The sequence below is a fragment of the Dreissena polymorpha genome, chromosome 7, assembly GCF_020536995.1.
Source record: "Dreissena polymorpha isolate Duluth1 chromosome 7, UMN_Dpol_1.0, whole genome shotgun sequence".
NCBI classification, from domain to species: Eukaryota; Metazoa; Mollusca; class Bivalvia; order Myida; family Dreissenidae; genus Dreissena; species Dreissena polymorpha.
Window position 1 is genome coordinate 97,440,408 of NC_068361.1, and position 15,092 is coordinate 97,455,499.

General features: G+C 38.1%; 1 protein-coding gene across 2 annotated transcripts in view; it reads right to left on the reverse strand.

The window, feature by feature from the left end:
* Positions 1–15,092, reverse strand: part of LOC127839354 (nuclear pore complex protein Nup214-like) — a 259,153-nt gene that overhangs the window by 171,940 nt on the left and 72,121 nt on the right. The window contains exons 23-30 of one of the 2 annotated variants that reach the window (XM_052367691.1): positions 14,181–14,384; positions 12,787–13,695; positions 9,009–9,810; positions 4,431–4,573; positions 3,552–3,716; positions 2,652–2,871; positions 2,082–2,173; positions 1,546–1,573 (exon numbers count right to left, since the gene is read on the reverse strand). In XM_052367691.1, coding sequence (XP_052223651.1) covers positions 1,546–1,573; positions 2,082–2,173; positions 2,652–2,871; positions 3,552–3,716; positions 4,431–4,573; positions 9,009–9,810; positions 12,787–13,695; positions 14,181–14,384 — 2,563 coding nt within the window. The remainder of the gene's footprint in view (positions 1–1,545; positions 1,574–2,081; positions 2,174–2,651; positions 2,872–3,551; positions 3,717–4,430; positions 4,574–9,008; positions 9,811–12,786; positions 13,696–14,180; positions 14,385–15,092) is intronic. The other variant, XM_052367690.1, reaches the window with a different exon arrangement.

Below are 15,092 nucleotides of genomic sequence, written 5' to 3' on the forward strand. Positions count from 1 at the left end.
AAAATTGTCAGAGTAAAATTTTCATTGTTAACACATCGTTCATGAATGATATTTTAACAAAGCAATCAACAGTATAATGTTCTTTAATCATTCATATCATCCTTTGAATAGTCTTTCGATCAATATTACTCTGTAGCCACAATTCATTCTCAAGGTTGTGAATCCAGCAGGGAGCCCTTTGTTGTCAGTCTCACTTTTCCACTGATGCAAAAGTTTACCCTCTGTAGCCACTAAATGAAGGACTTCCACTGAAAAATTCATGAACAAGAATTGTAAAAACTTGGTGAATTGCATCTATGACCAAATACAAAGGGAAAGAATAAATAATTCATGAACCTTAACTTTCACTCAAAACAAGTACTGTAAACCATTAAATTTCGTGTGGTACCATTTTTCGTGGATTTCGTTGGTCTGCTGAACCACAAATTGAAATACCAATGATTATTTATTAAATTAAAATAAATTTTTAATCCGATATCGTTAGCAGTCTGTGTCAATAACGCTTCACTCCTAGACTGAGCCCTGCAAGGTCGGTCAATCCTGCTTTAGTAGGGGAACATGTCTGAACTTTTCCCGTTTTCAACCATTTTAAAAGAGACATTGTTTGATTGAGATATGCTAATTAATACAATGTGTTGTTTTCTTGATAATTGTTTGGGTAATCAAGCATGGTATATAAACTGTACATAAACGATTGTTCTCTTTTACATGACGTCGTCCATTTAACAGTTTGCAGATTTATCACATATTAGCGCCAATTAAAGTTGAAAGAGACATAACGGTTTTCACACATGTATCTTGGGGACCTTATTACTCAATTGTTACTACTAGGGGACAGATTGCGCTGAGAAGTGCAAATATTGTCAAAACAACATTGATGGCAATTAGTGAGCGGGGACCCACAAGTGCGCCCCTTTATCGCGCTTATCGACAATTATGGCAACACTTTCATGCTTCAGTGCACATTAACCTCAAGTCTTGATGTCAACACAGATTATGCTTCGTTATTACTCTGGTTGTTTTAATAAAAGTTTAATTATAATGACGGTCAGTCTTCCCCAAAAATTTGAAATCCACAAAATAACGTATCAACAATTTTTTTTTGGAATCCACCAAATCACGTATCAATGAATAATTTTTTTTTTTATTAAACCATTAAATTTCATACCGACGAATTTACTTACAGTACTATAAGTTACATGGTTTCTTATTAACCCCGCAGGATGTGATACAGGGTTAGTAAATTGGTATAAGGCGGGAGTAAAGATCGAGAATTTACTACCCTGTATCACACCGTGTGGAGTTTATTACGAAGCCATGAAATATATTTGAGCCATTTTCTAAGAAAAGGGGGTTTTATGCATGTGCGTAAATTGCCGTCCTAGAATAGCCTGTGTAGTTTGCACAGGCTAATCAGGGACGACACTTTCTGTTTTTATATTTTTAGTTTCAAGAAAGTCTCTTCTTAACAAAAATCCAGTTTAGGCGGAAAGACAGGCGCTGTAGGAACGATTCTGCGTGTAGGCTACATGTACCAATGCTTACCCAAATGTGTTGCCTGAACCACCAAATCCTGAAATACAAAGATAAGAGAACATGACATGATAGATTATCAAATGCCATAATCACATGCACAAACTCTAAAGATAAATTCAGAATTTTATGTGCAAAGGTGGAACCAAAATAGCATTTTAAAAATTCCAACCGCTTTATACTTTGTGTTTATACATGTGTTGCTTGAAAATGTTTCATGTTTGAAGCTACCAATACAATTGTGAATCCTACAATTATAAACATTAGCTGAATAGATACTAAGCCAAATATACTATGAACATCAAAATATAACGTATTACTGAAGATTTCGCTTTAACATAAGTCCTACCGGGTATTCAGATTTCCCAGCTTAATCCAATATGGCAGATACATAATTGTGTTTACCAGGACAATACAAAAAGTTCAGTTGCTTCCTAAGCCCTATTAGAGTTCAACTCTTCTTCATGCATGCCCTTACAGCAAACACGTGGGAACAGGAGAACCCTTGTACTATTTTTACTAATGTGACAGTCAAAAGGTAAGCCTACCCGAGCTGGGTGATTGACTGAGGCCCCCAAAGCTGGGCACATCACTGGCCTGTGCTAGGGCTCCAAATGTAGGGCTTGCCACCTGGCCAAACCTGAGGAGTGACAACATAAACAGCATATTAGCTTACCAAATACATTTACAAGCAAACTCTCATGAGAACTAAGTCCTGCTTCTAACACTGCCTCAAAGCCAATCTCGCGTTTGCTAGTAGAGCTATTAAATGTTCGGGTAACGTCGCAATAAATTCATATGGACATAAAAAATAAAAACGAGCATTTTGTATGTCGTTAAATCTGTGTTACCATACAACAGCTAGCGTTGAAATTTTGGCTATTGCTATAAGGAACACAGATTTTTTATGGGTTAATTTTATTTTACGAAATATATGTTGATTTTGAGTATTCATGTCTTTAATTAGTGAATAATGTTTGCATTTTGCAAATATATTAGCAATGATTTTGGTGTGTAGAAAACCATCATAATTTAAGATATTAATTATATGCTTTTTCAACCCTGTCCATCATGCTCCTAATTGCAACTATCACCTTCACAAAACAAGACCATGTTACCCAGCAAATCCGCTACCCGCCGTGCCGACACCAGAAGTGCCACCACCAAATATCCCGCCTGCAGAGGACGCACTGCCAAACACTGGCGCGGAACCAAATCCAGTCTGAGTAGCACCGCCTCCAAATGCTGGCGGACTGCCAAATTTTGGCGCAGATCCGAAAGCGGGAGTTCCACCAAACGCAGGACTTGATCCGAACGCTGGGGCACTAACGAACCCACCTGGTCAATAAAGGTAAAAGATGATTCTATTTGGGCTGTGCTCTGTGAAAAGGGGGTTTAATGCAAGTGCTGTCCCAGATTAGCCTGTACTGTCTGCACAAGCTAATCAGGGATGACTCTTTCCATTTTTATGATATATTTCGTTTCAAGAAAGTCTCTTCTTAGCAAAAATCAAGTTTTTGCGGAAAGTGTTGTCCCTGATTAGCCTGTGCAGACAGCACAGGCTAATATGGGATGGCACTTTACGCACATGCATTAAACCCCCTTTTCACAGAGCACGGCTCAATTCAAATTTCATGCACAAATCTTCAGCTGCCATGGTTTGAAAATTAAACGCTATCAAAATATAAGATTTTAGTAGAAAATTGCTGTTATTTTACTTGTCCAATTCTTGTTCAAGCATCAAGGCCACTGGTCAGCATTTTGAAATGAATTGAAAACAAGTATATAGCTATGGTCCTCATTTCTAAAGTACTCTTAAAGTTCTTAAACAAAGACAATCTTAAACTGACATTTTAAATTTTGCAATTCAGTGTGCCAGAATTTTATTGTAAAAGTATTAAAATATCACAATTATATGTGACATAAAGAGTATTTATTTGCGCTATCATCAGTAAAATAGAAGCATGAGTAATTTGTTTATAGAAATAACAGGGTTTGGTTATGACAAATGATCTTACCAACTGCAGGTTGCTGGGCACCGACAGCCCCGAATCCCGTGGCTGCTACCCCTGCCCCGCCTGTGCTGAATGCCCCAAAGCCACCAGTTGTGCCACCCCCAGAGAAGGGGCCCCGTGAGTTTCCAAAGGTTGTGGGACCTGTGCTGCTGCCAAACAGGCCCGAGCCTTGGAAATAAATGGGAATGCTTATTGAAGAATGGGAATAAACAGGGGAATCTGTTTGAAAGAATTTGAAATAGAGATATGAATGTGTATTTGGGAATAGGAAAAACAAAAATGTACATATATGCATATGCATTGAAAAATAGGAAATATACATAGGAATTTGTTTTTAAAAATGGGAAATATAGATATGAAAGTGTATCAGAGAAGGGAAAATACACAATTTGTTAATTGTGAAATATACATAGGATAGCACATTAATGTGAAAATCATCAGCACACGTATTTATTCTCAAGAGACACCAATTACTGATCCTACCCAGGACAGAGAATCAACAAGCCTTTATGCCCTAACCTTACAATCAATAAAGATAAAATAAATAGCTTTAAATTCAAAAGATGGTAAAATGCTTACAAACGTTGTGATCCATTTTGCTCAATATTTTAATCTGAACATTAAGCAATACAGGAAGTTCAGATTAAATATTATTCCATATCTGTTTATAATACATGTATACAATGATCAGAAGAAAAGCAGAAATGAAATAAAAATAAATCTGTACACTCAACCTGCACACTATATGGTGATCAGACCAAAAAAGATATGAATCCATAACACTATATGTATCTTCAATCATACGTTTGATACAGTTGATACACAGAAAACAAGTTACAAAATCTAAAAACCAAGGTAGACCAAGACCAGATAGTAACCTACCTGGTGAACTAGTAGCACCACCAAATGTTGTAGAACCAAACACGTTGGTTCCCGCCTTGTCTGCACTGGGTTTGCCCCCGAGTCCACTGAACAGCCCACCCCCTCCACTGCTGTCTCCTGACTGGCCAAACACAGACCCAGAGCTGGTAGGCAATAAACACATGGAACATTACTGATACAAGTTGAGCAAATATGTTGTATACTACACTGTATTTCATTATAAGTAATAGATATATATTTGTAAACAAGAGCATCACATAACGGGTGCCAACACTCAGTTGCGGGTGAAGTTTTCAATAAATGAAAGCTTGTCGGAATTTTTTAAATGTTTTTTTTAGAGTTTGCAGTGACCTTGACCTTTGACATAGTTACTCAAAAATGGGTGTGGCGTGTAGAAGTCATCTAGGTGCATGTACATGGGAAGTTTCAAAGTTGTAGGTGGAAGCACTTAAATTTTAGAGCCAATGTAAAGGTTTTAGCAGACGCCGGACGCCGAGCTTGCTATGCTAGGGTTTTCTCCGAAAACAGCCGAGCTAAAAAGATACTAGCAACCTAGTTCCCCCCACTGCGTTTTCATATGCTCATTAACTTAGTACATTACATACAGACTTACTGATGGACTAACTGAGTGACTGACAATCTTACTAATAAAGCATATCAAAACTTCCTATTAAACTTCATAAATAAATATTTACATTCAAATTATATATATATTGATAAAAACAAGACTATTGCCAATCAATATATGTCCCCAACCGGCTCCACCATTGTCAGAAATATTAAAAAAAATTTTTTATTGCCATAGCAACCAGAATTTGTTGACGTAGGAACAAAATGAAATAAAGTGCATACTGTCCATATTGCCATCTATCCATGTTTTAAATTTCATGAAAACATATGAAGAACTTTTAAAGTTATCGCAGGATCCAGAAAACCACCATTTTCAGCAGTATTTCTAGTCTATTTGTTGCCATCGCAACCAGAATTTTTGACGTAGGGACAAAATGAAATGACGTGCATAATGTCCATATTGCCATCTATCCATGTTTTGAGTTTCATTAAAAAAATATGAAGAACTTTTTAAAGTTATCGCAGGATCCAAAAAAAACACCATTTTCAGCAGTATATCTAGTTTATTTGTTGCCGTAGCAACCACAATTTGTGATGTAGGGACAAAATGAAATTACGTGCATAATGTCCATATTGCCATCTATCCATGTAGCAAGTTTCATGAAAAAATATTAAGAACTTTAAAGTTATCGCAGGATCCAGAAAACCACCATTTTCAGCAGTATTTCTAGTCTATTTGTTGCCATAGCAACCAGAATTTTTGACGTAGGAACAAAATGAAATGACGTGCAAAATGTCCACATTGCCATCTATCCATGTTTCGAGTTTCATGAAACAAGAGGGCCTGAAAGGCCCAAAGTCGCTCACCTGAGATAACAAGATATTATTGGGACAAATCTTCTGATCAAGTTTCACGAAGATCGGAAAATAAATGTGGCCTCTAGAGTGTTAACAAGGTTTTACTGTAGCCATATAAGGAAAAATGCCCCGCCCCCTGGAAGCCATGTTTTTCAACCAACCGGCATCATTTTTGAACTCATCCAAGATATTATCAGGATGAATCTTCTGACCAAGTTTCATGAAGATCAGACAGTAAATGTGACCTCTAGAGTGTTTACAAGATTTTACTATAGCCATATAAGGAAAAATGCCCCGCCCCTTGGAAGCCATTTTTTTTCAAGCAAACATAATTATTTTCGAACTCATCCTAGATATCATTGAGACCAATCTTCTGACCAAATTTCATGAAGATTGGACAATAAATGTGGCCTCTAGAGTGTTAACAAGGTTTTTTCTATAGCCATATAAAGCCATATAAGGAAAAATGCCCCGCCCCTGGTGGCCATGTTTTTAAAGCAACCAAAACCATTTTCAAACTCATCCAAGATATCATTGGGACAAATCTTCTGATAAAGTTTCATGATGATCGGAAAATAAATGTGACCTCTAGAGTGTTAACAAGGTTTTACTATAGCCATATAAGGAAAATAGCCCCGCCCCTGTGGTGGCCATGTTTTTCAACCAACCCGCATCATTCTTGAACTCTTCCAAGATATTATTGGGATGAATCTTCTGACCGAGTTTCATGAATATCGGACAATAAATGTGGCCTCTAGAGTGTTAACAAGATTTAACTATAGCCTTATATAGCCATATAAGGAAAAATACCCCACCCCTTGGCGGCCATGTTATTCAAGCAATCGTAACCATTTTCTAACTCATCCAAGATATCATTAAGACAAATCTTGTGACCATATTTCATCAAGATTGGACGATAAATGTGGCCTCTAGAGTGTTAACAAGGTTTTACTATAGCCATATAAGTAAAAATGCCCCGCCCCCTGGCGGCCATGTTTTTCAACCAACCGGCATCATTTTCGATCTTGTCCAAGATATTATTGGGATGAATCTTCTGACCAAGTTTCATTAAGATTGGACAATAAATGTAGCCTCTAGAGTGTTAACAAGATTTTACTATAGCCATATACAATGTATAGCCATATAAGGAAAAATGCCCCACCCCTTGGCAGCCATGTTTTTCAAGCAAAGGTTACCATTTTTGAACTCATCAAAGATATCAGTGGGACAAATCTTCTGAGCAAGTTTCATGAAGATCGGAAAATTAATGTGGCCTCTAGAGTGTTAACAAGGTGTTACTATAGCCATTTAAGGAAAAATAACCCGCCCCCTGGCGGCAATGTTTTTCAACCAACCGGCAACATTTTCGAACTCGTCCAAGATATTATTGAGATGAATCTTCTGACCAAGTTTCATGAAGATCAGAAATAAATGTGGCCTCTAGAGTGTTAACAAGATTTTATAATGGCCATATAAAGCCATATAAGGAAAAATGCCCCGCCCCCTTGGCAGCCATGTTTTTCAAGCAAACGTTACCATTTTCGACTCATCCTAGATATCATTGAAACCAATCTTCTGACCAAATTTCATGAAGATTGGACAATAAATGTGGCCGCTACAGAATGAACAAGGCAAATGTTGACGAGGCACAACGGACAACGCACGACAGACAACGCACGACGGACATGTTGTGCTCAGGTGAGCTAAAAATATTGAAATCTTTAAAAGTTATTGCAGGATCCAGAAAACCACCATTTTCAGCAGTATTTCTAGTCTATTTGTTGCCATAGCAACCACAATTTGTGATGTAGGGACAAAATGAAATGACGTGCATAATGTCCATATTGCCATCTATCCATGTTGTAAGTTTCATGAAAAAATATTAAGAACTTTAAAGTTATCGCAGGATCCAGAAAACCACCATTTTAAGCAGTATTTCTAGTCTATTTGTTGCCATAGCAACCAGAATTTTTGACGTAGGAACATAATGAAATGACGTGCATAATGTCCACATTGCCATCTATCAATGTGTCAAGTTTCATGAAAAAATATTAAAAACTTTAAAAGTTATCGCAGGATCCAGAAAAGTGTAACAGACTCACAGACAGACACACAGAGCGAAAACCATAAGTCCCCTCCGGCGAAACTGGTAGGGGACAAATAATACATATTTACAAAGACATTTGAATTCCATAGTAATTAAAAACTGTTCTGCGCAATTCCATCAAATTATGTATATTTGTGTTTTTATTTTTATTTTGTGCCCTTTCCCACAGTATTAGAGTCTTATCACAAAGGTCATTTAATCAGCTTAAAACATTTCCCACAGTATTTAAATCTTATCACAAAGATCAGTTAACCAGCTTACACCATTTCTCACAATATTTGAGTCTTATCACAAAGGTCAGTACACCATTTCCCACAGTATTTGAGTCTTTTCACAAAGGTCAGTTAACCAGCTTACACAATTTCCCACAGAATTTGAGTCTTATCACAAAGGTCAGTTAACCAGCTTACACCATTTCCCACAGTATTTGAGTCTTATCACAAAGGTCAGTTAATCAGCTTACACCATTGCCCACAGAATTTGAGTCTTATCACAAAGGTCAGTTAACCAGCTTACACCATTTCCCTCAGTATTTTAGTCTTTTCACAAAGTTCAATTAACCAGCTAACACCATTTCCCACAGAATTTGAGTCTTATCACAAACATCAGTTAAACAGCTTACACCATTTCCCACCGTATTTGAGTCTTGTCACAAAATTCATTTAACCAGCTTACACTTTTCCTCTGTTAGCTAATTTACCAGTACTAAGAGCATGTACTTCTTCCTGTAACTGACAACTTGTCTTATTTGAATCTGAAGTAGGGGGTATAGAGTTTCCTTAGAACACATTTCATGACCTATCCCAGACCAGTGATGTGGCCAGGCTGGGGACCAAACCCGTCATACTTATAATTGAATAGAGAAGGAAGCATGCAAACCTGTGGACAAGAATGATTATCAATATCATACAAAACCAGAATTGTACATTGGTACAAATATAAATCTTGCCTCTCAAGCAAGCAACCAAAATACATGTAATGCCAAAATGTCAACAAAAACAGACCAAACCAAAACATCAAACAAGCAATTCTCAGTACATCACCTTGCTTGTCCAAAGGTTGCTGATTGTCCAAATGCTGGAGCAGCTGAGGATGTCCCGAACCCAAATCCTGAACCACTTGAAGATGATGCTCCAAACAAACCCGACCCACTGCTGGACTGCTGACCAAACAACCCTCCTGTGCTTGAAGAAGCAGGTTTGCCAAACAGTCCACCAGAGCTTGTAGTTGTGGGTTGACCAAAAAGTCCTCCGGAACTTGTAGTTGCAGGCTGACCAAAAAGTCCCCCAGAGCTTGGAGTTGAGGTCTGACCAAAAAGTCCTCCGGAACTTGGAGCAGCGGGCTGACCAAAAATTCCACCAGAGGTTACAGTTTGACCAAAAAGTCCCCCAGAAGTTGTTGTAGCAGGTTGACCAAAAAGTCCACCAGAATTCGCAGTTGAAGGCTGACCAAAAAGTCCACCAGAATTTGTTGTTGTTGTGGATTGACCAAAAAGTCCACCAGAATTTGTTGTAGCAGGTTGACCAAAAAGTCCCCCAGAAGTTGTAGCAGGTTCACCGAAAAGTCCCCCAGAATTAATTGTAGCAGGTTGACCAAAAAGTCCACCAGAATTTACAGTTGCAGGCTGACCAAAAAGTCCACCAGAATTTGTTGTTGTTGTGGGTTGACCGAAAAGTCCACCAGAATTTGTTGTTGTTGTGGGTTGACCGAAAAGTCCACCAGAATTTGTTGTTGTTGTGGGTTGACCAAAAAGTCCACCAGAAGTTGTTGTTGTGGGTTGACCTAATAGTCCACCAGGTACAGTAGCGGGTTGACCAAAGATTTCCCCAGAACTTGCAGCTGGACCTGAAAAACGAAATGATTCTACTTTTAGAATTACTTTCCATGTCATTTTGTTAAGAAATGTATCAGAAATGAAGATAATGACCTCAAAACTAGATGTGTCACTGACAACCACACATGTATTGTAGAGCTGCAAAGATTCGATCCGATGCATCGAAAATCGGTTTTAAATGCTTCGACTCGATTACGATACCAACCCTACCAAATTCGATTCGATTCTTTAACATAGACATAGATACGTAAAGCGCACTGTACTCTGACTATTTGATACGGAAAGGTATAGGTTTTATTTTTACCTGTAATTACGACGCGCCCGATTGGATACTTATTACTTTAGGCATCCAATCAATAAGAGCGTTACGGTCTACTTTCGGAAAAAGCCTCAAAATGGCTGAAATAGTTGTGGCCGACAAATTGATATTATCAGATGCACCTAAGAAGCTAAAATCAAAAGTGTGGCAGTTTTTTGGGTTTCAGGATGGTAGCCCTACCAATAAAGCTACGTGTAAAATGTTCTTCACAGACGTGGCGTACCCTAAGTCCAGCTCAACCACTAATCTAATGCAACATGTCAAACACACATAACGTTGATTTAGCTGGAGGTAGCACCAGTGCAACTACTCAAGTCACCAGCCTTATTATTATTTATTTATTTATTATATTATTGAATTTATTGTGTAGTTAACACAATCTTCTAGTCAGAAGTTTATTGATTTTAATATTGAGTTCCTAATTTGCTATTCTTTTTTATGTGTTTTATTGAAATATTGACATAGTTTGTCAGAAAATTGGCAATTTTTTGCTGAATATGTCTTACAAATGTTCTTTTAACCCACTTTCAAAAGTTTTTTTAAACACTGTTGAACCAACCAAACTATATCTTACAAACACACACATGCCCAAGATATCTAGGTATTCAACACATTTGAACGTAATTGTTTATTTTGAGGCAGAAGAGTGTATATATGATAAAACTAGGTTGAAAGATGAATTGAATCGAAACAATCGGTATTGGACTGTCTGAAATTAAAATTGAATCGAGCTGTTGGTGAATCGTTGCAGCTCTAATGTATTGACAGACAAATTATGTTTGTTTTTTGTATAATGATTTTTTTTCAGGGCTATATCTGATATACCATGCAAAAGTTCAACATGAAACTTCATGGGTGTTTTGATATAAATGAGGAGAAGTGCAATGCTTGAGAAGCATATTAAAAAACATTTTGTATTCATAAGTATGATTTCATATACCAGTTTCGATATTCTCTATAGAGGACAAATGAGAAAGCCTTATTATTTTGCCGCAAGTGTTAGCAGCAAAAATTTGAAGACAAAAACTTTTAATTGAAGAACTTCAACAAGAGCACCGCCTTGTGGGTGCAGACCGCTCATCTATTTTCTTTTTAAAGGTGAAGGGACTCTCATTTTCAATCACAAAGGAGGGAGGGGTGGAGTGAAGAGGGGTGTATAGTGTGGGGGTGTGGACATTTATTACATTATGGGTGGGTGGGTGGTGGGTATTCTTGGGTGTGATGGTTGGACGGTATTTCAAACATAAAATAATAAAATTAAATATTTGTGTTTATTAACCGTTTCAAAAAAAAAATTTGGGGGGTGGGGTGGGGTGGGGTATAGTGTGAGGGCGTGGTGGTCATTTGTGAGATGATCTTAAAAAAAAAAAAAAAAGGGGGGGGGATGGGGGTTGGGGGAGGGATTCTTGGGTGCGATGGTGGGACGGTATTTCTCAAACATAAAATAAGGGGGGGGGGGGGGGGGATTCGGGGGGGGGGGGGGGGGGGGGGGGGGGTGGGATGGGGGGATGGGCACGGGGATGGTTTGGGTGGAGTCTATTGTGGTATGTCAGGTAAGAGTAGTTTTGTCAGAGTATCAATCAAATCTAATCATAAATAAAGAAGTTATGGCAATTTTAGCAAAATTTAATAATTTGACCTTGAGAGTCAAGGTCATTCAAAGGTCAAGGTAAAATTCAACTTGCCAGGTACAGTAACCTCATGATAGCATAAACGTATTTGAAGTTTGAAAGCAATAGCCTTGATACTTTAGAAGTAAAGTGGATCGAAACACAAAATTTAACCATATATTCAAAGTTACTAAGTCAAAAAAGGGCCATAATTCCGTAAAAATGACAACCAGAGTTATGCAACTTGTCCTTTTACTGTACCCTTATGATAGTTTGCGAGTGTTCCAAGTATGAAAGCAATATCTATGATACTTTAGGGGTAAAGTGGACCAAAACACAAAACTTAACCAAATTTTCAATTTTCTAAGTATAAAGGGCCCATAATTCCATCCAAATGCCAGTCAGAGTTACATAACTTTGCCTGCACAGTCCCCTTATGATAGATAATAAGTGTTGCAAGTATGAAAGCAATAGCTTTGATACTGTAGGAATAAAGTGGACCTAAACACAAAACTTAACCAAATTTTCAATTTTCTAAGTATAAAAAGGGCACATAATTCTGTCAAAATGCCAGTCAGAGTTACATTACTATGCCTGCCCAGTCCCCTTATTATAGTTAGTAAGTGTTGCAAGTATAAAAGCAATAGCTTTGATACTTAAGGAATAAAATGGACCTAAACACAAAACTTAACCAAAATTTTCAATTTTCTAAGTATAAAAAGGGCACATAATTCTGTCAAAATGCATGCCAGAGTTATCTAACTTTGCCTGCCCAGTCCCCTCATGATAGTAAGTAAGTGTACCAAGTTTGAATGCAATAGCATTGATACTTTCTGAGAAAAGTTGACCTAAACGCAAATTTTAACTGGACGCCAATGCCGACGCCAAGGTGATGACAATAGCTCATAATTTTTTTTCAAAAAATAGATGAGCTAAAAATGTGTTTAAAAAGTTCAACTTGTGCACACATCTAAAACATGCTGAAAAGTAAACTATATATTACAACCTTAAAAGACATGTTTCACTGCTAGTTACTATGTTATGAGGACTAGACTCACCTAAAGAACTGGTAACGGAGGCTGAGACCATTCCTGTACTTGTGGCTGCACTGGTTGCTGAGGTCCTCTGATCTACTGACTCTGTACTGCCAGAGGAAGGCTTGCCAAACAGACCCACTGCACTTGTGGTAACAGCGGCTTGGGCTGTAGTGCTGGTTGAAGTCATTGAAGACTTAGCTGAGGTGTCTGGGTTTGCAGAGGAAGCTGTGGTCTTAGCAACTGAGGATTGTGCAGTTGTAGAGGAAGGCTGGGTGACAGCAGTGGTTGTGGACGCTGTGCTGTCTTTTGGTTTCCCAAACAGACCTGTGATGCCCCCTGAACTTGTGGACGAAGCTGAGCCAAACATTGCACCTGCAGGAGATGATCTTGCCCCAGTGCCAGATGCAGATCCAAAAGTGAACGAACCAGCAGGTGTTGAAGAGTTTCCAAATGAAAAGGTTGATGCTGAACTTGCTGTAACACCAGAAGTGGAAATTAAACCAAATGAGCCTGCAGGCGTAGATGTACTTCCAAATGAGAAGATCCCAGGAGTGGTTGCTGGAGCAGGCTGGCCAAAAAGTGATGCTGCAGTCGTGGTCTGCTTTCCAAACAACCCTGCCCCGGCCCCAGAGGTGGGCACTGAGCTTGCAACGGCTGCATTCTGATCGTCAGACTCAGTTTCTGGCTCACCAGTAGTATCGTATGCGTCAGAGGGCTGACCAATAACCGAGTGCTTTATTAGAGACTGATTTGAAGGCAAGGTGGTGGCTGCCGTGGTAGCAGGTAGGGGCTGACCAAAAATAGTTTTCTGTCCGGTAGAACTGGACTGACCAAAGACAGATTTATGGGAAGTTGCTGCTGATGTCACTGCAGCCAAGGATGTAGACACTGCAGCTGGATCAACTATCACTCCAGACTTTGAGGCTGTTCCTAAGACACACAAAAAAATCCTGTGTTCAATTTTTCTTTTCAATCCTTCCTATGCAATGAGGATTTTTTGTGTTATCGTTAGAATTTTTTATTTGCACCAAAGATAACTAAAGTGCAGATGTTAAGTGCATTAACTAGAACAGGAGGAGATAAATCAGGACAAGGAAAAAGTGAATAATTTGAAATTGGTAAGTACTTACTGAAAAAAACACCCAAACAAACTATTGTCTGCATTATTTATATGAATTAAATTTACAAGTAGTTTTTCTTTTTTTTAAAAAAGTCTTAATTTATTAAGATTTTAAAATGTAAAAATGTGTGACCCAACATTTTAGTTTTTGAAAAAATGATAATTTGTATTATACTTTTTTGAAAAAGCATGTTGCAACCAAAAAAAGCATGTTGAAGTCATATAAGTTTACCACTTCCACATACAATAAAAAGCCATACAAAAATGGAAATCAATGTGTTGAAAAGTGCCTTACCTGCTGCAGCCTTGGCAGCACCTGTAGTAGCAGTCTGGTTGCCTTTTATTCCTCCAAACAAGACTGTCTCAGAAGCACCAAAGTTGAAACCAGTCTGCGAGCCTGGGGTTGTCATGGTGACAGAAGGGAAGCTGCTGGCTGGTTTAGTAACTGGCTTAGAAGTGCTGTCTCCACTTGATGCTGAAAACTCGAATGAAGTGGGTGCTGGAAAGAAAAAAACAACCCTAAATAAAACTGAAAATGAAATATTGAAAATAAAGAGAAAGCTGTGAAGAAAATACCAAAAATAAAGATTAAACCGCAAGGAAATACTAACAAGAGATGTATTCGTCAGAAACACACTGCCCCCTATTGCGCCGCTTTGAAATAATATTTTTTGTTGACCTTTGACCTTGAAGGATGGCCTTGACCTTGAACTTTCACAACTCAAAATGTGCAGCTTCATGAGAACGCCACTGTGAAATAAAAAAAAAAATTTACCTTGAAGGATGACCTTGACCTTGAACTTCCATCACTCGAAATGTGCAGCTTCATGAGATACACATGCATGCCAAATATCAAGTTGCTATCTTCAATATTGAAAAAAGTTATGGCCAATGTTAAAGTTTTCCGACGGACAGATGCCATATATTTGACTTTTGACCTTGAAGGATGACCTTGATCTTCACCTTTCACCACTCAAAATGTTCAGCTCTATGAGATACACATGCATGCCAAATATCAAATTGCTATCTTCAATAGTGAAAAGGTTATGGCCAATGTTAAAGTTTTTGGACAGACGGACAGATGCCATATATTAGACATTTGACCTTGAAGGATGACCTTGACCTTGACCATTCACCACTCAAAATGTTCAGCTCCAGGAGATACACATGCACTCCAAATATCAAGTTGCCATCTTCAATAATGAAA